General features: G+C 38.2%; 2 protein-coding genes across 2 annotated transcripts in view; one reads left to right on the forward strand and one right to left on the reverse strand.

The window, feature by feature from the left end:
- Window positions 1–1,732: 1,732 nt before the first annotated feature.
- LOC139674149 (wnt inhibitory factor 1-like) lies at window positions 1,733–8,647 on the forward strand. Its single transcript, XM_071560298.1, has 5 exons — window positions 1,733–1,970; window positions 4,704–4,799; window positions 6,546–6,650; window positions 7,099–7,194; window positions 8,213–8,647. Exons 1-5 carry the CDS (start codon window positions 1,784–1,786, stop codon window positions 8,320–8,322), a joined length of 594 nt encoding a protein of 197 aa, XP_071416399.1. The 5' UTR covers window positions 1,733–1,783; the 3' UTR covers window positions 8,323–8,647.
- A 2,678-nt stretch (window positions 8,648–11,325) lies between these two features.
- The window catches only part of VWDE (von Willebrand factor D and EGF domains), a 38,081-nt gene continuing 21,492 nt past the window's right edge, over window positions 11,326–27,914 (reverse strand). Inside the window, exons 13-30 of the mRNA XM_071560839.1 lie at window positions 26,375–26,530; window positions 25,666–25,770; window positions 25,199–25,313; window positions 23,687–23,937; window positions 23,348–23,567; window positions 22,625–22,762; window positions 21,971–22,033; window positions 19,816–20,496; window positions 19,390–19,485; window positions 19,209–19,304; window positions 18,605–18,700; window positions 17,547–17,642; window positions 17,109–17,204; window positions 16,521–16,616; window positions 16,326–16,421; window positions 14,956–15,051; window positions 14,306–14,409; window positions 11,326–13,222 (exon numbers count right to left, since the gene is read on the reverse strand). Coding sequence (XP_071416940.1) covers window positions 13,202–13,222; window positions 14,306–14,409; window positions 14,956–15,051; window positions 16,326–16,421; window positions 16,521–16,616; window positions 17,109–17,204; window positions 17,547–17,642; window positions 18,605–18,700; window positions 19,209–19,304; window positions 19,390–19,485; window positions 19,816–20,496; window positions 21,971–22,033; window positions 22,625–22,762; window positions 23,348–23,567; window positions 23,687–23,937; window positions 25,199–25,313; window positions 25,666–25,770; window positions 26,375–26,530 — 2,622 coding nt within the window. The 3' untranslated portion in view covers window positions 11,326–13,201. The remainder of the gene's footprint in view (window positions 13,223–14,305; window positions 14,410–14,955; window positions 15,052–16,325; window positions 16,422–16,520; window positions 16,617–17,108; window positions 17,205–17,546; window positions 17,643–18,604; window positions 18,701–19,208; window positions 19,305–19,389; window positions 19,486–19,815; window positions 20,497–21,970; window positions 22,034–22,624; window positions 22,763–23,347; window positions 23,568–23,686; window positions 23,938–25,198; window positions 25,314–25,665; window positions 25,771–26,374; window positions 26,531–27,914) is intronic.

Genomic DNA, 27,914 nt, shown 5'->3' on the forward strand with positions numbered 1-27,914 from the left:
GCAAAAATTTTGATTTACAATCAGAGTGTAGTTACCAAATCATACTTCTGTTTCATCTAGAAAACAAATTAAGCTGTTTTATGCCACTTGGAAAAGTAATTAAAAGTCAGCTCTGACTGTTGAAAACAGACTTGCTTTTCCCTTAGGTTTTTCAAAAAGCATGAGGCTTATTTCACTTTTCTGTGGACACTTTGTATTGGTGCTTGTAATCTCCCTTTTTCACTATTGGTCAGTCAAACTCCTCTGAAAACAGTTCACTGGACTTGATCTTGGTGCTGAAAGAGTGTGCTTTCTCTGGGAAACTTTTGAAATTATTGGAAATGCTTGAGAAATATGGGAAATAAAAAAATTGTATCATCTCTGTCTGTCTTCTTTGTAACTAAAGATTTTCTTGATCAGACTAAAATATATTGCTATTTTATTTGTCACAGAATTGTATTCAAGCCATTCCCAAAGAAAGCATGGCAAGGAGCAATTCCTGAGGAGGGCAATGAATATGTGCAGAGGTCTGGGGTACCTCTTCCATGAAGCCAGGATGAGAGAGCTGGGGTGGCTCATCCAGAAGAGGAGAATGTTCTGGGAGGAATTTAGGGCACCTTCCAGTACCTAAAGGGCCCACAGGAAAGTTGGAGAGGAACTTTTGACAGTGGCATGGAGTCACAGGATGTGGAGAAATGTCTTCAAACTGAAAAACAGTACATTCGGATATGATATAAGGAAGAAATTCTTTACTGTGAGGGTGATGAGGCACTGGCAAATGTTGCCCAGAGAAGCTGTGGATGTCCCATCCCTGGAAGTGAACAGATTAGTTGGGGCTCTGAGCAACCTGGTCTAGTGGAAGTTGTCCCTGCTTATGTCAGGGGGCTCGTAACTAGATGATTTGTAAGGTCCCTTCCAACCCAAGCCATTTCATGATTCTCTAATTCTATGAAACCCAAATTCCTCTCATGTGCAAGGTGATAGTGAGATCACTACATCGGTCCTCTCTCAAATCACTCTTCGAATACCATGTCACGATATTCACATATGGCACCTTAAAGATGGAATTGAATAGAAATTTGAGAGTCTGTAAGGTCTCAAAGGGAGTGAGAGGTCAGAGCAGTTGGTGGGGCTAGCAGCTGGCCAGGAGCTCTGCCAGACCAGGTGCTAAGGTGAGCTCCTTGCCTGATGGATGGTGTGACGACCTGGTGGCTGTTCCTCTGCCAGCAGAGGTCTCTGCACCTTCAGAATCACAGAATCAGTTAGGTTGGAGAAGTCCTCTGAGGTCATTGAGTTCAACCTATGACCGAAATACCATGTCAGCTAGACCATGGCACTAAGTGCCACATCCAGGCTTTCCTTAAACACCTCAGTGGACAATTCACCTCCCTGGGCAGCCCATTCCAATGTCTAATCACTCTTTCTGTGAAGAAATTCTTCCTAATGCCCAACTTAAACCTCCGCTGGTGCAGCTTAAGGCTGTGTCCTCTCACCCTCTCATTAGCTGCCTGGGAGAAGAGGCCGGTCCCACCTGGTTATACCCTCCTTTCAGGTAGTCGTAGGGAGCACTAAGGTGCTCCAGGTCAGCTTCACTGCGAGTCCCGCGGTGCTGCCCGCGCGCGGTGCCCCCCCGGCGGGCACGGACACCGGGGGGCGGTGGGGCGGGGGTGGCCGGCCCCAAGGAGGAGTGGCAACCAACTGAGAGCGTAAAAACGAGGAGAGCGCGAAGGAGCGGGGCTGGGAGGGGAGCGAACGGAGAGCGAACGGCCGCGGGAGGGAGCGAAGCGGGAGGAGCTGCCGGGCCATGCGGGGGCAGCGTGGGGGGCCGGGGCTGCCCCGGGCGCTGCTGTGGCTGGCGCTGTGCGCGCTGTGCGCCCTGCCCGGCACGGCCCGGGCCGGCTGCAGCCCGCGCTGCCGCCACGGCGGGCGCTGCCTCGCCAACGCCACCTGCCTCTGCTCCAAGGGATACGAGGGCGAGCGCTGCCAGCACGGTATCGGAGCCCGGGCACGGCGGGGGCGGGATGCGCTGGGGTCCCTGGGGACGCGTCTAAGTGCCAACAGGGCTGGGCACACGTGCCTCTCGCTGTCGCGACAGCCTTCCTGTGAGTAATCCCTACTGGAAGGATGGGGAGCTAGGGTTTGGATCTGGACTGAGAGGTGCATGGTTAGATTCCGCAGAGGGCGTAAATAAGGTGCGATAATAAAAAAGGGTAAAGACCGTTTTTGGTGAGGTGAGGCAGCGATAGCGAACTGACAGAGCACGGCCCAGAGCCGGCGTGAAAACCTCACGCAGGTGAGTCAGAATTGACCGTGAGTCAGCACACAGGGGTTTACCACCTGGACGTCGGGGAAAGATCCACTTACTGTACAGGAGTCTGCTTTGGCTTCCTTTTATTGCTTTAACTGTGCCTGCTTAAATACTTCCCTGGAAGTCTTTAGGGAATCATGGAATCACAGTGGGTCCTCTGGTTCAACCTCTCTGCCCAAGCAGGGGTAATCTAGAGCACGAGGCACAGGATTGCACCCAGACGGTTCTTGAATGCTTTTAGAGGCCTGACAGATTTCTAAGTCTGAGCAACATTAAACCACAATTAGTCAGGATAGTACTAACAAAAAGATCAAGAAAGTGTGTAGAAAGTAGCTTATGCTCTGGAATTCTTTTTATTTAGAATATATTGTGTTTTTAAAAGTACTGGAGTTACTTCCTAGATGATACCTGATCCACAGAGTCATTTGTACATCCCATTTCCACGGTAGGAAATGTAAAGCTGGGATGAACTGTAGTCTGTTTCTGGTTTCCAAGGGGAGACAAGCAAACATCCAGAAGAAGAATTTTAAGTTTAAATCCTGATTAATGTAACAGGTCTGATTTCTAAATCCTTTCTTTAAAAGTTTAACTGTAGAACTTGTGGCTATTAATTGCGAAAAAAATCACTCAGTGTGAGGAGTTCTTTGCTTCACATGGTGTCCCTGTCTGAAGAGGTGATACAATATGTACAATATTTGTTCTAATTTTCAATGTCCTTAATTTAAAATGTGATATTTTTTTTCAACTCTGAGATGCTGAAAATTTCATTCATTCATTCATTCAGTAATCATTCATGGAACATTGGTTCATTTAGAGGCTGAGGCTGGCAGAGATGGTGATAAATGATGTCTAGCTAATGTGCTGTGTAGTGGAGATTAAAAACTCTGCTGTTTGAACTGTTCCAAACAACTGTTGGATCCTAGACATTTTTGGGTTTAGGGAAGAGGTGAAAGGTTGTTGGAGATGTAGATCCATTTTTGAACCAAAGAGGTGAACTTCCTGGAATTGTTGAGGGAACCACTGAATCTTTGTTCTTGTAAGGTCATCAATGTAGAAAAAAAAATTGGATACATGAAGCTTCATCGCTTGTTCTATCAAGAAAATTGAACTGAAAACAGTGTGAAATGAGACAGAAATAGAATTTTTCTTAAATTGTGAAATCTTATATGTAATTTCCAATACACTGAGAGCATCTGGTAAAACAGTTAAGGAGAACCAAGCACTGGCTGGTTCTTTCATACATGTCATTGTCCTTTGTTTGCCTGCAAATACTCATTCTGCAGATACTAACGTGAAAAATTCTCTAGACTTCAGTTGGGTTGCTTGAGAGTGCTGTCAGTATATGAGAACAAAATCATCATGGTGCTACTCACTGCTTGTCTTTTTCCTTTTCTTCTCTCTATTTCAGACTTTTCACCCATGCAGTCAGAGGATAAAGCAATGTGATGTAGAGAACTCATCTCACACCTTGCAGTTAACTCGAATGAGGCTCTTGTAAACACATGGGTTTCTAAAATGTGTGTGTGAATAAAAAAAGTTTTCTCAGACAGCAGGGCTGATTCAGGAATGATTATGAGTAGCAGGATGTCTATGTGATAGGTAATTTATTTGCAATCTGACTGGACCTATCTGGAATTTTGCAAAAGCAGAATATTTATTTATACCTTATCCAACCTGTCCAAGCTGTCAGCAATGAAAAAGTTCCAGGATCTGTGATGGTCATAGATGCTTTTCTCACAACAGACATTTACAATTATAAGAAAAGTTACATTTATCTCAGATGGCTTCTAAACTAAATTAAACACTGTGCATTTCAGAAAGGTCTCTGAGAGGCCAGATGAGGGAAAAAAAATAAAGAGTGTGGGGGAGAAAGAAATGCTGACTTACTTCTGGAGACATTTTAGAGGAGAGGTATAAGGAAATGAGCTTGTAGCTTTTCTGGAGAGGTACACAAGTGACACAGGTACATAGGAATCTAGTAAAGAGGAAAAAGTCTGATATTTCATCTTATGAATCAGCAGATGCTGCTGAAGTTTCAGCATTGTTTTATTAAATCATTTCTTCTTATCACCTCTTTTCTCATCTGTCACTTCTGGACTTAAATTATCAAAAGCTTTTTTGGCAGTCCAGCTGTGTTCCTTTGTTGCTTTTTAATACGGTTCTTTCTTCTGCCTGTTCTGCCTAAGATCCTAAAGATCCCTTAGTTGTGAGTGTTTAACAGCTTGATATGGTGGAGCACTCTCTGTGCAGGGAAATTATGATCGACAACATAAGATGACATGCCAAATATATTTTAGGAAATATGAAGACAACTAATGCAAATATACTAATTTGCAAATTTCTTATGTATTTAAGTAGTAACTTTAGTAATCTTCAGCAATATTTATCCAAGCTTTTTTTATTGTCTGTCTTACAGCTACATGTTATCCAAAATGCAAAAATGGTGGGGAATGCCTCCGACCTGGAAAATGCAGATGTCCACCAGGGTATGGGGGTAGATACTGTCACAAAGGTAAGACCAAACAAGTGGTAGCTTAACAAAACAAGGAGTTTGAAAATAGACTAAATTAATTTGGGACTCCTCAAATCCTGGATCTAATGCACTTTGAAATAATGACCTTAATTCTGTAAATCTCTGGCCTTACTGTCAAAACATGCATGGCCTAGAGGATCTGCATGCTTGCAGAAGAATGGGATGGAGTACATGTACATAAATGTGTTATGAGAAACTGAGCAATTTTTTTCTCTTGGAAAATACTGTGTTAATGTGTTACATACATATTCTCTTTAGCTCTATAACAGGTTTTCTGAATAACCTAATGAGATGACTTGTATAGATACATATTTCTGCATTAAAAGGTTGAAATGTTTGTGTAAAATCTGCAAGATGGTAATGTTGAGGGCAAGCCACTAAAGATATGTGTGGCAATGTATTGCTGGGAGATAATAGGAGATGACAGAGATGAGGAGTAGCAAAGACCAATTTTTATGGTTTTGTGAAGCCTAATGAATATATGCATGATTTGGAAAAGATAATCTAGGAAAACATTGTTACGTTGTTGGGAACTGATCAGACTACTGGTAACTTGAGTCCTGAGAGAAAAGGGGAAGCAAACTTGAAATAGTTTTAGGAAAAAATGATGTAGTAGGCAAGATATCTCCAGAAAGGGAATGAAAAAAGAAGAGTTTCTTTCTTTTCAGAAGAAAAGCCTCAATGTGGCACTTAAAATTTTTAGAGGTTTTTTTTTGAAAGGGCATTGGTGAATTAGTTGGGCAGTCAGTCATCAGTGTGATGAGAAGTTAATAATCATTCTGTCTCACTGTAGTCATAGCAGCTTGCAACACCTCACAGGGTTCTCTGTTTATGCTTGGTATTTATTTTGTGGGCTTTTTCTTTATGTCCTTCAAATGTGTAACGACTACAAGAGTTTACTTGGAATGTAACCTAATGGATACTTGGGGAAGTTGACATCCCAGCTGACCATCTTTATAATGAGGGATAGTTGTTCCCCTTCAATGAAGTGAAGGTGGTGTGTAATTTACATTCATGCTTATGATAGGAAGCATTTGATTGTATAAAACAGTGATTGTGCCGCTTTTCAAAGATGGTGCTCACCACAGTTGATACCACCAATCGTATGTCTGGCATAAATAACGCTTCATTAATGAGACTTTCAAGGCTTTGTTGTGTAGAACAGTTCTGGAATGAGGAGGCTGGCTTAGATATTTGGCCTTTGGGAAGGAACTTCTGAACTTGACTATAGTCATAAGTTCATTTGTGAAAGTAATATCCCCTTCTCTTCTTCCATTTGTTACATGTAGGTCCTCTCAGATAAGGAAATATGTGCATCCTTGACCACATATTACTGGCTTACCAGCTGTGATTTGGCAAGTTTGATATGAATATGTATATTAGAGGTTCCTGTGGTGCATGTGATGAGCAGGGGTGTAGCTGGTGAGCAGTTGGCAAGCAAATGGGGAGGGGAGAGCTGTGCCATAGAAATAATATGATCTGGCTAAATGCTCAATAAGCTTTTAAGCACATGCTTAATTTAACTGCTTTTTGAGGTGGCATTTGCAGACATGGTTCTGCCATGCTCATTCATTCCTTATAGAACTGTGTCTTGCTCTGAACAGTTGAAATTTTAGCCTTTGCAGGTGTGATAAAACAAGTAGTTGATGCTAGACCAGATGTTTAAAGATAATTCCTTGAAGTCCTGTGGTGCTTCTGAAATGCAGTGTATGCTGTCTTCTGCAGTAAGCTGTGAAGGAGGTTGTCAAAATGGTGGGGAATGCATCTCTGTTAAAGGAGTTGTGAAGTGCCTTTGTGCTTCTGGATGGACAGGATCAAGATGCCAGGAAGGTAGGTATCTATGTTTATGAAAACATATTGATTAAAAATAAAACTGCAGTAACAAAAACATTTTAAAAGTATTAAGAGGCTAACAACTATGGAAATGTCATTGCATGACTACAGAAATGAGCAAACTACATTACTGGTATATTCAGATAAAATAGCGTGAAATTATTTTGCATTAAGATGTACATCTGTTAAGATTTAAACCAAAATTCTTAATAGAGTACATCAGTACTTTTTTTCTCTCTCTCTCTTTTTTCTTTTTCTTTTTTTTTTCTTTTTCCATTTTCATGGTCCTGGAAATGCTTTTGGAGTTACTCCAGTTGATTATCTGGCCTGGAAGAAAATGTGTTTTGCCATTTTGATTTGTATCATCCTGAATCTTTCATTCTGTCAGGATTCTTTTAGATCATTTTTGTAAATCCTGCTGACTTATCCATTCTTTTTCTTGTAGCAATTTGTCCTCAAGGTTGTCGGAATAATGGAGCTTGCGTGGCTCCTGGGATTTGTAGCTGTCCAGCAGGATGGGTTGGTGGAGCATGTCACTTAGGTAAATGACTTCTGACATTTTTTGTTTATCCTTTCCTCTGCTTGTTTGATTTACCAATATAGTGTTCAAATCTTCAGTGCCTAACAAAGCTTCTAGGGAAGCACCTTAGAATAGTAACAGAGCTGCATCCACATACTGGGACTCCTACAAGTATGTGTAAGGGGTAGATGGGTATCGTGGGTGCAGGGTCTCTGGATTAAGTCCTCTGCATTTGAAATTTTTGTGTGGCTGTGTGAATCTAAATCAGCTAGTGTTAGTTCTTCTGCAATATATATGGTCCAGCAAACATTAATAAATTATACTTTGATGTTGTCATTTGACCATTAAAATGCTTATTCTTTGTATTAATCAGTGTCTCAAGACAGAGGGTGATATTGAAACCCAGTTGTGGGAGATGCAGAGAATTTGCAAAATACTTAGCTCCATTCCCTCCAGCTGCAATAGTGGTAGAAGTGGTCAGGTTTTTAATGTCAAAATCACTGTTCCTAAACTAACTAGATCTGTATCAAGTTTGACTTCCATTGGTGCAGATGCTCATAAGCAAATTGCAGCCCCTGGCTTGCTAACTGAACTTGTGTGTAGCTGGGGGACAGCTGAAGCTGTGCCTACTCAGCCCTCCTCTGCCCTTCCTGTGGGGGAACAGAAAGTGGTGACTATTTCCCCATGGATGTGGATCCAAAAGCTGGCTTGAATAAGTCTCAGCAGGAATTTTTATTGTTCTCTCACTTTCATGGAGGCATCCCTCTCAAAAACAGCCTATGCCTTAAACAACTGTATTACAGTATTTTAAAAGGGAAATAGAGCATAAATACGACTAGGCATACTGTGCCTGTATTCCAGCGAAGGCCATGATGTCATAAATTGAGAGGCATTGCTTTTCAGTTCTTCCATTATGCTTTTATTTATACTGTCCCAGTGCAGTCACCAGGGAACAATTCTGCTATTGCAGTGAGACGAAGAAGAAAAATGATCCTGTATCGTGCTGAAGACATACTATGTATCTGGTGTCTCATTTCAGCTGTATGTAAACTACCCTGTCAACATGGAGGGAAGTGCATAGCTCCAAACTTGTGCAGATGTCGGCTGCCATACTCTGGTCTACAGTGTACAAAGAAAAGGAAGGAATGAAGCAACTTCAGCAAAGATAAGCTGCATCCGGAGATGAAGTCTGCAGCAGTGGGGGATCTTAAAACAAACGTGGTAGCTAACTGATTTCAGATAGCTTTTTGTCCTCAGTATATTAAGTAAATGTTTTTCTATTTGAAAGTATTGCTGATTGTAACAAAGCTGTTGTAAGTGTTCAGCTGTGGCTAGTGCATAGCACGTTTTCTTCTGTTCTCATTTTTTCTTCACAAGCAGAAGTGTTATGTCTTGGTTGATAGAGCTGACCCTGAAATAAAATTTATCCTTCAACACAAGTACTTCATAATACATCTATGCTCTTTTATTTGGTTTCCCCCCCTTTGACTAGAATTATTATATTAATTGTGTGTTTTAAAAAGCATATGAAACAAAAAGCCCTCAATTCAGATCGTCAAAAGTGGATGTTAGTTCAATTATAATTTCATTTCAATGAGATTAAACAGTTACAAGAGAAAACTTGCAGAGTTTGCATCTTTTTGAAACATTACCAATCTGCAAAGCATCTTAATTAAGTCCTGGTTGTCACTTTAAGTCTATGTCCTGCCCCTTGCCCAGTCAGATTTGGATCTCAATCAGTTAAGCAGTATTTAGGAAAAAAACAACAACACAGTTTTCATTCAGACAATTCTGCTGTTACTTTCTAAAAAACTTAATGCATGCTAATAACACTCTAAGAGACCTTATCTTGTCTCCTTCTACAGTCATATTATCAGTTCATCTCTTGGCTTCCAATTGTTTCTTCTCCTTATCCCAGTGAGATAGGGAGATGCGTTTTTCTTCTGGAGACACTGATAATTCTTTTCTGTTCAAGACTGTTGTTATAGGAGCAGTATAATGGGAGGCTACAGACAAGCAGTGAAGAAATGCAATGCCTGTCACAAATCACCTGTGTGGAGCACGTTGAGGCCTCCCTTCTGGAGTTATTCCCATTTGGCCTCATTTAGGTTTTGCAGCCTTTTGATCAGGGTACATATTGGACTGAGACTCCTATATCCATGTCTCATTTGTGCTGTTGCTTGAATGCTGCAGCTGAGGAAGGTTTTGCCAAAACATGTGAGTTGAACCAGTCAACTTTCTGAATTATGCTCAATTATTTTTTTGAGAAAGACAGATCGGTTTTCATTGTCTTTTAGGTGAAACAAATTTTTGGTGGGAGAATTTGACCTACACATTATTTTAGTCCATTTGTTGGAATAACATTTTAATTGTATATAAGCTCCCTTACCAAAACATGCAGCTCTCATGGGCAGAGTAACTTACATGGACATGTTTCTCCAGGGATTACAAGCCACTGAGCACAGAGACAAGGGTAATGGGGTCTTCTCAGTTACCAGCCTTCTCTGAAACAGAGAACCCGAGCATGCATGGAGCAAATGAAAAGCAATTGTGGAGCTCACAAGACTCCTGTTTTGTTATGCACAATTGCTGCTGTATGGCACAGTTGATCAGCTTTCCTCTGCCCTTGCTTTGGAGGCTGTTGCATTTGATTCAGACAAAACATGCTACAGACATGTTGTGCAGGATTTGTTCCCATAGACTGGGGACCATGTAAGAGGAGTGCATGGGTTTTGTGCTGCTTTCGCTGTGATGCACTGGCTATTTCACACCTGCTAGTAAAAAAATGTGATTTTTGTATGTGAAACAAGATGATTTCTTCAGGGGTTCTGAAGCAGGCTTGATGATGATGATGAAATTTGGTGTCACAGTTCATTACAATAATCATGCCATAATTTAGAAATTCAGAAGTTGATTACCTTAGGTGACATACTGGTTGCAGGGGAGTGAATGGGAAAAAATTACTTAAATCAGACTCAAAATTTAGAGTAAATGAGCAGAACTATGTAAATACAAAGAGGCATCATATCTCAGTATTATTCCCTAAAGACTGACTTCTACTCATAAAGGCAAAACTGACAATAATGGTTACTGGAAGATGAAAGAGGTCTTGACATTGGTAGGAGGAAAGGGAGCAGTCAGTGAGAGATGTGTAATTGGTGTTTCTGAGCAGGTCAAAACAAATGTTAATTTAAATAATTTCTTGTTTAGAAATGACTGAAGTAAGCAGTAATTTGATGGCACACAGAAAGCAATGTCATATTTCAGAATTACTGCTTGAATGTAGCACCATCTACTGGCTACAGGGTTTTTTGTTGTTTTGTTTCCTTTTACGTACTATAATTTCTTTTCATAATTCAGTTAAATTTTAAGTGAGATTAAAAGTGAATTTCAAGTAGTTATTTTAGGGCAGAACAATCTCAAAATGTATTATTAATGATAGTCCAGGTCTCCACATTATTTCCACAGTTCCACACACATTTTCTAAAAGAACTGTTGGTAATTCTTTTGTTTCTTTTCCACTCGTGGAGGATTGAATATAGTAGTTACAGAATGTAGTTTTTGGAGACAGATGTGTCTTTCTGTGGGAAGCTAGTCATGCATGCAGCTTGAAAGACAAGAAAAACAATACAGAACATGTTAGCTCCCTTATTTATTAGAGCTATCCTTATACAGATGCTCTGTTTTTCACTATAAAAACTGGAAAAATTGTAGGGGTATTTACAGTTTGCATCAAAAGTTTTGAAGTGCTTCTTCCTTTTAATTTACTTACACACATTTTACCACTTACATTTTTCTCTTTTATTCTAAGTGATTGTGGAAAGAATGGATTTAAGTGGTTTATCTGTAAAATATAACTTAGTTGTAGCACAGAGCTATGGGGGGAAGTTGGGTAAAATGACCCCACACCACCATGTGACGCCTTTATACGACAGAAACACAATAAACATATTTAGTCATTAGTAACACTTTCTAATCTCTACATTTGAGTTTGTCTACCTACCCAGATGATATGTTTTATTACGAATTTAAACTTTTTATTTTCCCATTTGAACTGTAATGGAGTGGGTATAACCAATAACCTATTTCTGCCTTTAGAACCACTGAAAATAAATGGGAAATACTAAAAGTTAGGATAAAAAATCCCTTTTATTCAGCCTGAAATCCTAGAAATGAACAGATACATATTAATTTTTGTGAAAGAAGCGTTGCACAAACTCATTAACCAAAGTACTAAAAGCAGTTTCAGGCAGATGTTATCTTTCTCTTTAGCAAAGTGCCTCTGTAACTCACATGTGGAATGGGGGATGACTACAATATGAGATTATGTGATTTTGTTGTGTTTGCACTTTAAAAACATTTCCAGGACCTTGTGAATTCAAAACATCCTCCTGAGGCATCAGTTCCAAGAGCTAGTCAGGTTTTGTTCATTGAGATTTTTGTGAGATGTGAGAAAGGTTTTAAATAACAGAACAATTCACAGAATATCAGGCAATCAGCCACTTGGCTGCTTGATTGAAAGAAACTGCAGAAACACTGAAATTTAAATTGCAAGTGGGAAATGTAAAGCATTTTTAAAATACACCAGTCAGGCACTTGGAAATCCACCAGGTATGATTGTGGAATGATGCTGAGTTCTAAAAATGACTGCTTTGACTCAAAATTGTTTGCTTGGCAAAATGACTTAAGAGGACCATCAAAAGATGAAATCTAGGCACAGAGCTGCTAAAAACTATAATTTGGCAACCAGCATCCAAGAGTGGCAGTAAAGGGCAGAATGAGCTCTTATTTTCTTCCCATTCAGAATTAGAGTATGTAAACTAAATATTGCTCAGGAGAACAGGAATTCATGTTTATTTTTGGTTTAAAATAAACAAAACAAAACATTAAACTTGAGTGGCATAAGTAAAGGGATGTTTGTGTCTTTTACCAAAACTCAAGTTTGTTGTGGTATGAACTGAAATGTCTTTCACATCTCTAGCAGAAGATAGTGGCCTTCTACAGGAAACATAAGAAAAAACAGAATTTTATTTGCTCAAAACCTATCTCGCAGCTGGTAGGTGCTAACAGTTCATTGGTAATGGAAAAAAAAGTCCTCTATGAAGTCCTTACAAATACTTTCTGACATGTGTATAGATGGCATGATGTACAACAAATTCCTCCTCTTATTAGTTTCTATGTTAAGATTCAGCATTGCTGAAAGCAATGTCAAATTTCTCCTAAATGCCTGGGGTCAAAATTTCCTCATATTACCGAATGCCATCTCAAAGCAGGGGCATAAAGTCTTACATCAATAATTCCATGGCTGGATACTCAAATTTTTAAGTGTAAGTAATGAAGTCAAAGCAGAAGCATTGGTATGTGGCTCCTGGATACAAAGGTGTGTCATAGATAAATCAGAGTAATTCTTCATCTGGTTGACTGATAGCAAGACAGGAAGCCTTGCCTCCATTGTTAGTAGCCCAGCCTCAGTTCAGGTTCCCCTTCCTTCCTCACTCCTGGCTTGTCATTATACCAAGAGTGATGCAAATACACGACAGCAAGAAAAAAAAAAACATAGTTCTGATTTTTCTTGTCTCCAGTCCAATTAACACATATGTAAACAGTGTTTAAAAATAGAAGGTACCATTCACGAAGCAGTCCAATGCTGCCTTCCTTGCTGGAGACACTCAGCAGCTGTTACAATCTTGTTCCCACAAAGGAAATCTCATAGTCCAGTTGACTGCATCAACAAACTGTAGAATTTTGGGTTTGCATCAGTCATCAGATCTGTGAGTCCAGTGAATACATCAGAGGCTGTGGGGCTTATGCATGAGGTAGCAGAAAATTATAACAATACACATGTGCTTTAATGACTACAAGATTGTTGTTTTGAAGCTCACCGACATTTCTGATTGGTATGAGTCTTTAAAAATAATGCTTCTGAATATTCCTTTCATTTAAATAAACTCTGTAATTACTTTAACCCTTTTGCTATGTTCAAGTCCCATACATCCATGAAGCATTGCAAATTAATTGATACACTTCTTCAATCATGATGCCTTTGTACCTTGAAGAGAGAAAAAGAATTAAAAATAGACTTCCATGATGCAGCCCAGGTTTATGATAAAGTTATCAATGAGTCTCTGCTTCCCTGATATGCAGAGTCACAACATGAGTTAAAGTTGTGCATATAGCTCTTTTGTTTCTTAAAATAGAACGGGCTATTTTGATCAATACAGCATTGTCTGACTGATCAGATATATATTTGCTAGATTAAAAATATAGTAATTCTTTGTAGGACATATTTATGTAAACATTTAAATCAAAATTATTTCTCTCTTTAGGTCACATTTTGGAAATCCACATTGCAAACATTATAGTCTTATTGTCATAGGATATGTAGTTTTATATTTTCAAATTAAATATGAGCATTTCTTTGTCTCAATTTCTGAAACACATCTGCCCCATCTCTCAATCCTGCTGGCACCAGAAAAGTGTCTAAATACATTGAAATTAAAAGAAGAGAAACACCACAAATGGTGCAAGAAAAGCAGAATTCGAAAAAAGTACTTGCAACAAAACTTTTAATTAAACGACTTCAGTGAGTGACTGACAGCATTCAAGCAAGGGAATCCAACAGCAAATTGTGTGACAAAACAGAGAAATTGTCATCATTCCCTATGATGCAAAAGAGTAAAGCTCTTCTAAAGTTATACTTGGGAATAAGGAACATTTGTATAAAGCAAGGATGAACTGAGTGGCAGTGTAGTTAGTTGGGAAAAGATCAGGCCTTGACTCTATGCAAGCTAAGAAAGTCAGCAGTAGGACACTTTTCCCTAAAATGGGGACGCTGGAAAAAAGAATAGTGGTTTTGAAGAGGACAGTTAGGAATTCCTACTGCCTGACAAGAGATAATCAGCTTAATTTGAAACAAAGGAAATTTACATTAGGTGTTGAGAACAATTTTATAAACATTAAAGCTTAAACATTACTGGAATAGCTCTTTGGAATTTCATTAAATTCTCCATCACTGGAGACTGAAAGGGAGAAAACACACATTTGGTGTCTATTGTCCTGCTTCACTAGACAAGGGTGGACTAGATAACCACTCCCAAATCACTCTGTGATGATGTCTTGCTTCTACATGTACCTGAATTTTCTTTCCACAGAGGACTCCAGTATAACCTGGACGACAAGAGCATACGTTGGGCGACACACACTTGCCTCCAAACTGACACTTCTGGTTGCACACAGCTAAAACAAGAGATATGTGATAGCCCTATTCATAGAAACAGTTCGGTGAAGCAAAAGTGGCTATCTCTACGTACTTACTCTGTTTGCATATAGGAGACAAGAATTCACTAAGTATATATTTTCACAGGGAAACACCCCTCAGCATAAGGAGACTTAAAAGGTCATGTGGAACCAACAGAGCTCTTACACCTATCCCATCCCCCTTATGTTTTGATGGAGATTTAATTTGGGACCATGTCAAGAGCATGAATAAGACTGAGCAAGAAACATGAGTAAGGTGTTTGTTTTTTAATGCATCTTGCTATTTCAAACTATTGCAATGGTCTCTCATGGTTCATGCAATAGTGTAGATTACTAAAGCAACCCAACACATAGTGCACGGTCCCAGACTGCCATCATATCCTGTAGGGCTTCAGAATGGGCAGAGGAATCTCTACTCTTTATCTTGCCTTTGACACAGATTGGGGTAAAATATAACCTGGGCTCTAGGCTAGGTACTGTGCAGTCTGAACTGAAGCAAGAGGTTTCAGGTCACATCATTCTTACGTGTTTGACATTGGATTCCTTCCCACTGCGGAGGACAATGACATGTACTCGGTCTGATACACTCCCCACCATTCTTACACTCCTGGAGACAGATTGCTGCACAAACATCATCACAAAGTTTGGTTAAATCCCAAGTGATTACTTTGACTTATGATTCAGATTTCAGGATGCTCATGAGAGGATGAGCGCTTTCCATACAAAAGAATCACATCACCTTCACTGAAATATCCATCTGCGATCAACAGGATAATAAAGAGAGGCAACTGGAAACAAAAAGCCTACAGCCAAAGCACACACAGAGATGTTCTGCTGCATCACAAATTGCTACAAAAGGCTGAAATACTGAATTAAGTTAGCACTGCTAAATAGTTTGGTTTTTTCTAAATTTAACTTTCTAAAACCTATACCTTGGTGAGAGATCTTTTGTCTGTCGCACAACTGAAGACATGGTGAATTGACTCATGAACATTTGATCCAAAGTTATTTTCTATGACCCATTTTTCTCCACATTTGTCTTTGCTTATGAAACCATAATCTAATGTGCTGTTATTTCCATTCATTAGCTGCCTATTGGATAATCAAATCTCTCTTCCACAGTGTCCAAGAGTATCTCATCCCTGTCAATACTGGTAGTACTTTAGTCAACAAAAATCCCCTTTCTAGTAACTACAGAAAGTAATACAGGGTAAACTGTTTTTTCTTCCATGCCATTAGAGAGCTCATTGCTCACATCAGTTCCTGAGGCTTGGGTGAGTGCTCTGACAGAGAGTAACACTTTTGCTATGGGATTTCCATAACCTACTCTCATGCAAACTGTGATTTTATCCAAGACAACACATTTTCTTTATGTACTATCAATATCTTAATTAAGATACAACGCAACCCACAGATGTTCCACCATCACAGTCCTATTTTTACCTGTACTAAAGAGCTTGTGCTAGTTGCATCTTCTCTTCTAATCACTTCCCACTGTTTCCACAGTGTTCCCATCTTTTGTTAAACTTCTTTTTCTATTGTATCTGCTTTTATATATTTTTATACTACACAAATTGAATTTCTTTCACTTTACTGAACTCAGCACTTTGCAGAAATATAGATGTTTCTTGTTTAGACAAGAATTAAGAAGGAAACAGATAATATTTGCTATACAAGAATTTAAAAGATATTTTGGTCTCATCACTTAGCCTGAGAACTGCAGGATATTAGTTCTCCATCCTCAATTTTACTACCAAGTTACAGACCACAATTTTTTCAATATGTGTATATTTGTAAGTTTTTTGACACTAACTTGCTATTACTTGTATGGACAGAGTTATCTGAAATCATGTATTACTTTTAAGGTACAGTTCTGTTAACTACAAGGTACTTACGAGTGTTACATCTTTTTCCTCTCCATCCTGAAGGACAAGAGCAAATATTTGGGCCTACACATCTTCCTCCATTCATACACCTTGGCTCACAGATGCCTTAAAATCAAAAACATCTGCCATTTAATACATTTAACTGATTACAGAGTAATTTATTGCTTATTTTTGGATCCTGGAAGGATTTTAACACTGGCTTACTTCTTTCACATCTTCTGCCTGTGTACCCATCAGGACAAGTACAGACATTATTTCTCATGCAAAGACCACCATTCTTACAAGGCGGGCTGCAGACAGCTAAAATATAGAAACAGGAGAAAAAGGATGTACTTGGCATTTTGTTTGACTTAATGATATACTTTTATGACACCAAAGTGCAACACAAAGATTCTGACAGCTTGTATAGACTATCTTGCCAGTGTTGTAAAAATTGTATTAATGTGTTTTGGTGCCAACATCAATAGTAAAGACAAAATCGGATAAAAAGGGGTCAAGGCTAGCAACTGTATGTGTACACGAGTAACCAGACTACATGTAATAAATATACAATGGAACTGGTCGAATGCTGCTCAAATGTTGAATGGAAGACAAGACAAATGTTGAACCTCCCTTCTTCTTTGGGTACTTCTTGAATCGGCCATAAAATCTAAGAAATAACATAATCTCTGTTTTGCACCACTTCTCAGGCACCTGACTTGATTTTTAATTTCATGTCTTAGAGTTTTCTCACACATTTCCTCATAATGGCAGCTAAGGAGTGAGGATAAGAAAAAAAAAAGAAAATATTACCATTCTGACACTGGACACCAAAGAATCCATGTGGACAGAGGCAAACACCTGGCTTAGTACAGGAACCACCATTGAGACAAACTGGATCACACATTGCTGCAGAAATAGGGTCAGGAAGAGTGGGAAGCATGACATCCAAATAAAGTCTATAAAATATGTGTTTCTGTTGCAAGGACAGGAATTAAACTCCTAAGATAACTGCAGGAAACACCATTCCCACAGAATCTTTACCAGAATTAAAGGATCAGTATAAGACTTCCAAGAGATGCTGTTAGAAGCAGAACTAACATGCAGAGACATGAAGGAGTGCTGGGGCTCTGCAGCAGTAAGCAGCTGCCCATCACTGCTCTCTGAGCCATGCAGTTCCAGCTTTCAAGCTATGGGAGGCCCCAAGGCATGGACACTCTCCCAGGAACATGAAAGTTGGAGGAGTGTTACCTGTAGAGCATGTAGGTCCATACCACCCAGGCTTACACTGGCAGATGTCTGGAGTGAGACATTGACCACCGTTTTCACAGTGTCTGCTGCAAACCACTACCATCCAAGAATTTGGGTGAAAACAAAGAAGGCAGTGGGGAGGAAATGGGGGTGAGACGAGAGAAAAAGATGTTACAAATTATGCTTGATTAATTTTTCAGTTCTTTCCCAAATATCAACATTGGAAATAACACAAAGTTACAGTAGCTGAAGTGGAATTGCTGAACAGATTAATCCAGCTTCAAGCTCGTAATAGCTAGCACCAGACAACAAAGGTAAATAAAATGTCTTTCCATGCAATTATCCCTAGTCTGGTTATATTCAGTGTTGAAAATCAAGAAAATTTAAAAAAAATAATTCTAAAACAAATGGGAAATGCTATAGTAAGAGACAAGGGGGTGAGGTGACATGATTGATTTGAGGGAGTCCAAGAAAGTTCAATCAAATGTCTTCCTTCACTTCAGGAAGCACAGCTGCATGCATACAGTGACATGAGACTAACTAGCAAAGACATTAAAGTATCATGGCTCTGGAAAACCATGAATCATTTCTTCAGGACTATATTTCATTCTGTTTAGCACTGCTTAACATAGAGTAGCTTTTTTTCTTTTTCTTTTTTTTTTTATGCTACAAACAAAACTAGAACAAGAAAAATTTGAGTACAAAGTGCTGGGATTTGAGGAGGAGACAAAGGACTTTATCAATTCAGGGTCAGTAAAGTAGTACATTCAAGTGAATGGTAAATAAACAGCATGTCTAACTTTGGACTCTGTGAATGACAAAAGTTACCGGTATGCAATCTAGACAAACTTTTATAGTACATTACGTTTTCAAAGTTATGTGCAAATGTTATTTCAAGTTCAAAAAGCCCAAGTATAGGAGCCTTCAAAGAGGGAGACGATTATGCAATTTGCTAGAATTAGACAGAGTGCATCAAAAATTTAAACCATAATTGCTTTCTTGCTCCTGAAGAACAGAAGCAAATGTTCTGTACTTTTCTCTTATGCTCTTTTGCTTACTTGTATCACATCTTGGTCCCACAAAACCATATGGGCAGGTGCAGAGATTTCCAGCCAAGCACGTGCCTCCATTTTGACAGGGTGGTTTACAATGTGCTGCAGATATAGAATTATGTTGTTCAAGAAATCACCTCCACAAAGATGCATGGATTGGTTATGATTTATAAAAAGGGAAATGTTAATAAATGACAGTGAGTAAAGAGCTGGAAATAAAATAATGAGACATATGCAATGCCTCTTGACAGAAGAACTTCATTCCAACTGTATATAGAGTGCCAACAGTGGAGGTCAGCCTGAAGAAAAGAAACCTGGCACAACTTCCGGAGAGTACTTCTCGCTCTTCAGGACTGTTTAGCTTAGAGGCAACTACATTCACTGGTGAAGTCCTCTAGTTACCATGAAAGATAAATTTAGGAATATCCAATCACAACCAACATTTACGGTGTATACCAAGAAAATCAGGATATATGGTGACATGTTACTCAGGAGTTCTGTTAAAGTAAAATGAACACATCTCGTTGTTGTCAGAATGAACAGTCATGGAAGTTGTTCACAGCATCCCTTGGGTACTTATGTATTCAAAAGCAAACAATACCCTATTTACCTTGCTCACAAGTGGAGCCACTGTATCCTGGTGGACATTCACAGGCATTTGGCTTAATGCACTTTCCATGGTTTTTGCAATCAGGTCTGCACAGAGCTGTGCAAAAAAATGAACACCACTCTTCAAATCATTGATTTGTGCATATGAGTTATCACAGGCAAAATCAAAATACCATACTCACCCATCTGACAGTTATATCCAGTGTAACCAGGCTGGCATTTACAAATATTGGGTGCCACACACTCCATATTTTTGCCACATGTTTGTCTACATCTTGCTGAAAAGCAATGAAGAAAACAAAGAAAGGAGTAAGGAAAATGAAAGCGGCATTTCACACAACTGTGTCTTGCCTAATGTAATGAACAGATCATAGAGAACTCATTATGTCCCTGCCCATAAATGGGGAGTCTAAGACACATCAGAATATTTTTAAGTGTATCCATACAACTAAAAGCCTGTGGGCTATGCCAATATTAATAATGAAAGTGAAAAAATTCAATACACTGTGCTTTTCACTGATTATACACAGTAACAATGTACTTTCAAGCTATAAAGACATCTCAAGATTCTTTTCTTCAAGGCATTTAAGTGCAGTTATTTGTACTACCTCTGCAAGTGAAGCCATCTCTGTAATAACCATAAGGACAGCGACCACACTTGATGCTTTCATCCTGACTTGGCTCACAAGGTACTCCAGGAAAACAGGGTAAATCAGTACAAGTTATTGCTTTAGGAATCACTACTCCACTCAATTCTTCAGGAAGCATTTTTGGTGGGACAGTGACTTGGACAAGGGCAAAAGGTAAGTGACTCGCTTTATGCTTGGCTAACAGTTGCAGAACTCTCTGAGCACTGCCACCTCTGAATGCTTTGTTTGGTAAAGAAAGTCCTTTGCTTATATTTGCTCGGCTGCCAGGAGAAGTCCTCCTGCTAGTCTCCAAATAGGTGTAGGCCTCAATTTGGGTCTTTGTTTTCTTCTCAGGTGATGCACCATGGATCCCTGAAGATGCAGTCATCACAGCATGTACTGAAGAACTCAATTCCATGTCAGCAAGGCGATCACTGATGGTCCCAAGAGCATGAGCAATGTTTCCAGTAGCAGCAGGTTGTACAGAAGCACTTCTCTGGGAATCAAGTGACTTCCAGGCAGTGATTGTTTTTACTGTGGAGGCTGGTGGTGTGCTGCTACTGATTACTTCTGTAGAAATAAATCTCTTAGGGACATCCGTAGAACTGGGAATATAGCTTGAGATGCTTAAAACCTTCTCAAAGGATGATTGCTGAAAACCTACAGCATGTTATAAAGGAAGAGGGGGAAAAAAGCATGTGAACATTATGAGACTTTTTTTTCCTTCTGAGAGTGGGGAATGTTTTCTGAACAGGTAAGTATAAAGCCCATTCATTCTGTACTTCAGAAAGTTCCTCCATGTGCTACATCAGAATGTAAGCACACAGTAGAACGTAACTGGCAGAATTAGAGATCAAGGCATTCTGGTTACATCCTTTCCCACCCTCATCATGATCATTTCTTGGCTGGAAGATGAGAAAGCACCATAGATGAGGCAGACAGCAGAGATTTTCCCAGAGCAGATCAATAAACAGATTTACTGTCAGAGCAGATTGCCATCACCATATACTTCTTCCAACCAGGTAACTGAAAGAATTTAAAGAAAAGATACTGCATATGGTTCATCAGTCTGTCTAAGTGCTAATAATAAGCTGAGTCCAGAAGCAGAGGTTAAATCACAAATATGTAGATGATTTTACTTACTGATGCACCATGGACAGTATTTTTGGTGAATAATCCACTACCTTGTAGAAAAACTATTACCAAGTTTTATTCTTCAACTTTTAAAGCAACTTTCTTACAGTTTCTGCATGGGTTTTATGAGTAGGATGTTGCATGTGTGTTATAAACAACATACACTGACTCAGCCTCCTCATTGAAAAGAGTGCAAAGTAAATGAAAAGGTCTTCATATTTGCCCAAGAAAAGTTGGAAGTCTGTGGAAAGAAGTAAGGTATTGTAATCCAGGACGGGTAGAATGCCATATCTAGTCTTTTAGCATTATAAGGCAGAATGAAACCCTAACCCATTTATAATGGTCCTGGAAGATGGTCCTCAAAAGGTTAAACTTCACTGAATCATATTGGGAGTGCTGTCTCCCACTGCTGAAAAGCAAACCATTTTAGAGTTGATGAACAGTTATCCAGCACTGCAGTGGAGTGAGAGAGTATCTTCCTTCTCCCCCAACAGCAATTCAGAGATAAAGGGAACAGACACACAAGATTTTCCTGCAAAGAAAGCCCCAGCAGGCACAGACCTGGAAATGCCAGCAACAGCATTTACAGAGTTTTGGAATACAGACATTCCCTTAACATATCCTTCACCTTTCCTTTGAGTTAAAGCAGTAATATGGCATTCAACATAATGCCATAAACTTTTGCTTATCTCACATAACAGATGTTCCTATCCCCATGTTACCTATTTTTTGTCAGTGGTTAGTCACTAAAACAAAAGGCAACTGTAAGAGTCTCATACATCACACCAGTTACTAAAACGACTTGAATGACCTAAGGGATTTGTTGATATTGATATTTCAGTCTCATTTTTCAGATCAGAATACAACCTCAGTAATGAATTAATTGTGTCAAACTGAAAAATTAAACTAAATAACCTAAAATTGACTAGGACCTTTATTTAACTATACATTCTTATCAGTATGTAAATCAGAAATTCAATTTTCTTCATGAAAAAATCACCTTTATTTCCTCCAATTTCTCTTGTGGAATCCTTCCTTTCAAAATCAGCGTTTTCAAAGATTTCTAAAAAAAATATATGTGAAGGCACATTAGTAGTGCACAGAAGTAGCTACATTTGTTTCAACTTTAAATAAACTAAAACAGAGTTAAAGTTTTAATAAATAAAAACAACTCAAAATTCAGAAAGAAGAATAAAAATAGAAAGTGTTTCTTGAAAATTTTTAACAGAGTATTTTAAAATTACAAGTTATTCAGTAATTGCATTCAATAAATAAATGTTTGGGCACCTTGTTTGGCAAATGCCTTGATTAGGGTAAATAGTTCTGTTAATCAACATAATAGAAAAATATTTTCTCAATGATTTATCCTATTATGACAATAATGAAGGAAAAAAGCAAAATTTCATTGCATTCTACATTGATATAAAAGAACTGGTGTGTTTTGTATCTGTTATTTTCTTGTTACTTGAAAAAGTTTTTTACAACTATGCAACCCACTGCAGTGTGATATTGCCCTCACCAGAGACGCAGTCCTGTTTTGCTGACTGCTGAGAAGAGGTCTAAGTTACTGCTAAAAACATGAAGCACAATCCAAGATATTTTATGTGAATGACAATAAGATAATATTATTCTTCTGAGAAACAAATAATTTTACCATAACATGACTTCCCATCTCCTTGCAGATTATTTGGGCATGGACCACAATAGTAAGAACCAAAAGTATTGAAGCAAAATACTCTGGGGAAGCAAGGACTGGATAGACATTCATCTACATCCTCTTGACAATGTTTACCTGCATTGAAATACATATTAATTTTTTTTTTGTAATATTATGTCACCAGGCTTTGATGATGTGTTTATAAAGTACAATGCAGGCAAGTGCTGAAATAGAAAAAAAAAAGATATCTATCAAGTACAACAAAGCATTTCAGTACATGTAGTAAGAACAGCTGACTAGGTTTGCTATTGACATCTTTTCAGCTTATATCAAGTATCTTCCTTATTGCAGAATATGAAGAGGATGGGCTGTGGGAACAACATGTTTATTTGCAGGAGAAATCACACTGTAACCAAACTCATCACTCCTATGTCTCTTCATGTTGCTGAGTTTACCTCTGTGGAGAAAATCAATGGAACTTTGCTTTCCTAATAAACTAAAATAACCAACCATTATATTCATGCAAGAAAAATCTTGAAGTATACCATATATCTTTAGCACAAAACCATAACATTTCTTAATAACCTAACAGTAAGTTATTTATGGTCCAAAATTAAAAAAAGAAAATTGCAGACATAAAATTAGAAACTCCTATTTATCACTAAACGTGATATTTATCACTAAATGTGATAAATGTGTGTAAATAAAGTAGTAATTTACCTTGAAGTTCAGGTGGACATTCACAGTAATAGCTGTTTATTCCATCCACACATCTGCCAACACCACACTGGTTAAGTCTACAGTCATCAGTATTCACTTCACAGAGATCACCTTCAAATCCAGCCACACACACACAAAGATATCTTCCACTTCCAGGTGGGAAATTAACGTTTGCCACACATGAGCCATTATTTAGGCAATCACATGATTTTACACTGACCTACAAGACATGCCCAATAAGACAGTTTTCTATTTTTTTAATGAACTAGCAATGAGTTCTGTAATTAGACATCTTAAACATCTTACTAGTAAGTGTCATTTTACTGTAACATCCATTACCTCTATTTCTACCTTAGTTGTTGTGTTGCAGTCATCTGTCAAAGAAAATGTTAATTTATGGAGATTCATTAACACAGCTTTCCACAAAAGGAGACCTGATGGGGAAAGACTGGCACCTTCTGGACCAGAATCCAATGTGAAATGAATAACAGAGCCCTCTGGATCTGAAGCCAAAAACTGATATACAAAATCTTCTCCATAAAATGCCTGTAGTATACCCTGAGAAGTTTCAAGCACTGGAGGCTGGTTGTCTGTAACAAAGCAGATATTTTCCTCTTTTAAGCAAAAATTCAAATATACTTATAAAAATTAAAAGGATCATATCTTTCCATTAAGGAAGTCACATGCACTTTTTTTCTCTTAAATTCTTATGTCAATTGTATGGCACAGGAAAACCCTTTGATACTTTCATTACAACTGTAGCAACATAACCAAGAAATTACTTCTACTGTGCAAAAGCTTGTAACGTGCTGCATCTGTACATAGAAAAAAAAATCAGAATTTATTGAATTTAACCACTGTATTTTACCTATATGACTAGAGCATGGGAATCTCTTGACTCCTGACTGCTGGATGAGTTTTATTTCATTCCTTTTGTTCAGCTTTCCTTCTTCTGAAATAGGTATAGCTATCTTGGCTTTCAACACAAGTTTGGACTAGGACAAGATTCACCAAGACAGGCACCAGAAGTCCCATTCACACAAGCCTCTTTCCAATCAAGGCAGAGTGTTGTCAGCACAGTCACACATGAAAACACCAATGGAATGCTTATATTGGCAATTTATGGACTTGGATTGATGGGGCATTCTCAATGGCTAACATTATTAAAGGTCTAAGAGACATTCTGTTTCATGGATGGACCAACATGATATGGATATCCAAAAACTAAAATCTGAGCCAAAAAGAGCTACAATTTCTAGGCTAGAATTTTGTACTATGGAAAAGGAAAATGAAAAATCTAGACTTAGGTCTTCTTTTCAAAGTGTGGTTTCTAACTGGACTGAGGTATGAAAACCTTGGATACACTCTCAAGTATTTGGGCTACTTATATATGCCATTGATGTAAATGTAGTCCAAATGTTAAGTGACTAATAAATATGATGTCATTTAATTCACTTTGTGATCTCCACTTGTTTGGAATAGGAATATTTTTTTAAATAGTTTTTATACCTATATGTTGAAGACAAACATGTGTGAATGTACCTGTGCTAAATATCAAAAGACTTCAAAGTGTCAGTTAGACTGAAAGTTTTTAATTGTCATTAGTTATTTGTAACAGTTACTGGGGGGAAGTAAGGGAAATAAAATTAAACAAAGCCATATTTTTATGTGTGGTTGAGAAAACAAAGTACCATTTTCAGAAATTATGAGAAATGTCATATGAAAATGGAGATCAAATGACAAGATTTAAGTGAAACAATTAGTTAAAATTAAAACATCACTATTTCCATAAATTTAAAAACTTAGTAGACTTTCAACTTCTTGTATTAAAAAAGAACTTTGAAAACTTACTTTCAACAACTGACCAAGTTAACTTTGATATGTCAGGTCTACAGAGTAAGCAGGGACTGGTTGGATTTGTGTCTCCTTCACCATAACAGAGTCCATCAATGATGCATGTTTTCTCCTTTTAGAGAAATGAAAATATGATTCATTAATATTTTTGTTATCAAATTGATTATAAATTTGTAAAGCATCAAATAAAATCTAATAATTCTGCACTTCCATTAACAACTAAGCTAGTTTCTAAACAACTGACAGTAAGTTTGGTTTTATTTGATAATTATATGAAGTGCTTCTCATTTGATTTTTTACATTTAAAATTTCCTCATCTCAACTTGTCTTTCTTTGCATATAATTTCTGTGCATAGAAAATCCCTGTTGGAAATAAGAATAGGGTACATTCTGCTGATTTTTCTATTTGTTTTCTGCCTGAAAAAATGCATTTCTTTCATAATGGAGAGTAGTGAAACACATACCTTTAATGCACATAGCCCAGATTCTTGTGATTCACATATTTGACAGGCTCCATCATATAGTGTCATTGTTTTAGAGTTGCTATAAATGAATCCATCATTAGAAATCTGCAAGGTGTACAGTAAAAATGTATTAACCAATACAGGTATCAACACACCACCAGTGTGGGCTGCTGACATGAGCTTCATCTCATTAACAAACACCTGCATACAGGTGTTTAAGCTCTTATAACAGTCATCAGAAATCTAATAAAATCTCCCCATAGGACTAGGCAGATATTTGACCAACCATACGTAGGTGTCTACTTAGGGTAAGTTGCATAGTGTGTACACTCTATTAACCTTATTCACTGAGTCTGTTTGAGAGCTCAGATACTTGCCTCACACAGGGATTAGTACAAGTTGACTGGGTTCAATTCAGTTCTACCATAAACATATCCAATGTTACTTGAAATGCAGGGTAACTACCTGGTCTTTAACTTCTACTTTTGAAGAACAAGTGTCTCTATAGGACCTAGGTCATATCTACCAGTCCACTGCAGAGAACACTCTCAAATGACACTGGACACTTCAGCTTCAGTGATGAAACTGAAACCCCAAGTTAGGCAAGCTGAGTTCCAACTTCAGCACCATTGACAAAAGGGTAATATCTATGTGATGTATTTTCATCTTAATAGGAATATTCATGAGTATTTGAAATTTCTGTAAGTACCTTTATTTGCCACCTGGCTATGGGTTTATCATCAACCACATCCATGACATCAGACTGCTGGCCATCATTTGGTAACTGGCAGTTGACAGTCCTGGCATTGTGGAAGACAGCTGGTATTGTTAGAGGTTCTCCAGGAATCCACTGGCTATAGCTATACTAAATGTTAAGACAGAAAATCCGTTTTTCAGTGGAATACATCATGAAAATATTTTTATCAGAGGAAAAAAAACCCATGTACATTTTTGAACAAGTCTAATGTGTCCGGATTAGAATGCAGTGGCAAATATTAAATGACATTGTTTGCATACACAGATTTTTAGCTAAGCCTGCTACTGTGGAAGAAAAGGCAGAGAAGTCTTTCCTGATGCACAGCCCTTTGGCATTAAACTGTCAAGGACAAACCGTTCTTCCAAATGGAAAGTAACAGGAGGGTTAAGCAGTGGGCAATTCTCTACAACACTAATCTGACATCTAAGTGCCTCTGTCCCACTCCATCTCTGCTCCCATGTGAGGACAGGCTTTAGTCAAAGGAACAGATGAGGTTTTTGGCAGGGCTCAGGATCATTCTGAGTGCTGGGGCAAATACTGGCAGTAAGCCATTTAGCCCCTGTACAAGCCAATAGATTTTCAATAGAACAAGACATCATTGACCCTGTAGATTTTTCTCCTAAACTGCAGTGAGAACAAGTCCTCCAAGGTTCCATCTCAAGACTTCTAGGTAACAGAAGCATTGATGTGGAAGTAGGCATATGGAAAAGAAATAAAGTTATATGGAAGTAAAAATCCAGAGAGACTAAGAATCAAGAGAAGTTAAAATAATTTTGAGCTTGACTAGGTTTTATTGAGCTATCACACTTTTTTAGTTACTGGAGCCAATCAAGACATTTATTCAATCTCAATCCTCACACAGGAGTCATCTGCTGTACAAACCTTGGGGTTTTTTTTAAACTTCTTTCTTTGTTTTTTTGTTTAACAGACAGAAAAATAAACACTTTTGATAAAAAGACATATGAGCTATTTTTTTTCCAACCAAACATTTTGGTTTTCTTTCATCCTATACTCAGTTAAGGATTCACAGCAAGGATAAGTAAAAGTGTAAAAGCTAAGTATTTCTAAATATGTAATTTTCAGTGGATTTAGTACTGTGCCCTTTGAAAAGTGATGCAGTCTATTTCTCCAGGAAAATTTTATCACTTGGAAACAAGTTCAGATGATTTTTTCAGAAACAGATTAACCTTTTTAAAACCAGTTAAAAAGTCTTCAGATCTACTACCATTCCAGCTCCTCAGGTTAATAGAAAAACTGACTTCTGGAGTTCAATGTAAAAGAGAAGGAAATAAACCCATATTTTCATTTTGCAGAGGTTAAAAAACTGCTCATGGTTTACATTTAAATTCTGTATCTCTGTAATCATTTGTTCCTGGCCATGTCCTACCCAAATCTTTATCAAGTTTCTACCATAAACTAAGACAGCCCACGGACAACAGATTTGTTCTAACATTTCAAAGTCAAAAATCTGAAACTAAGAAATTCTAAATTC

Source organism: Pithys albifrons, chromosome 7, assembly GCF_047495875.1.
Source record: "Pithys albifrons albifrons isolate INPA30051 chromosome 7, PitAlb_v1, whole genome shotgun sequence".
NCBI classification, from domain to species: Eukaryota; Metazoa; Chordata; class Aves; order Passeriformes; family Thamnophilidae; genus Pithys; species Pithys albifrons.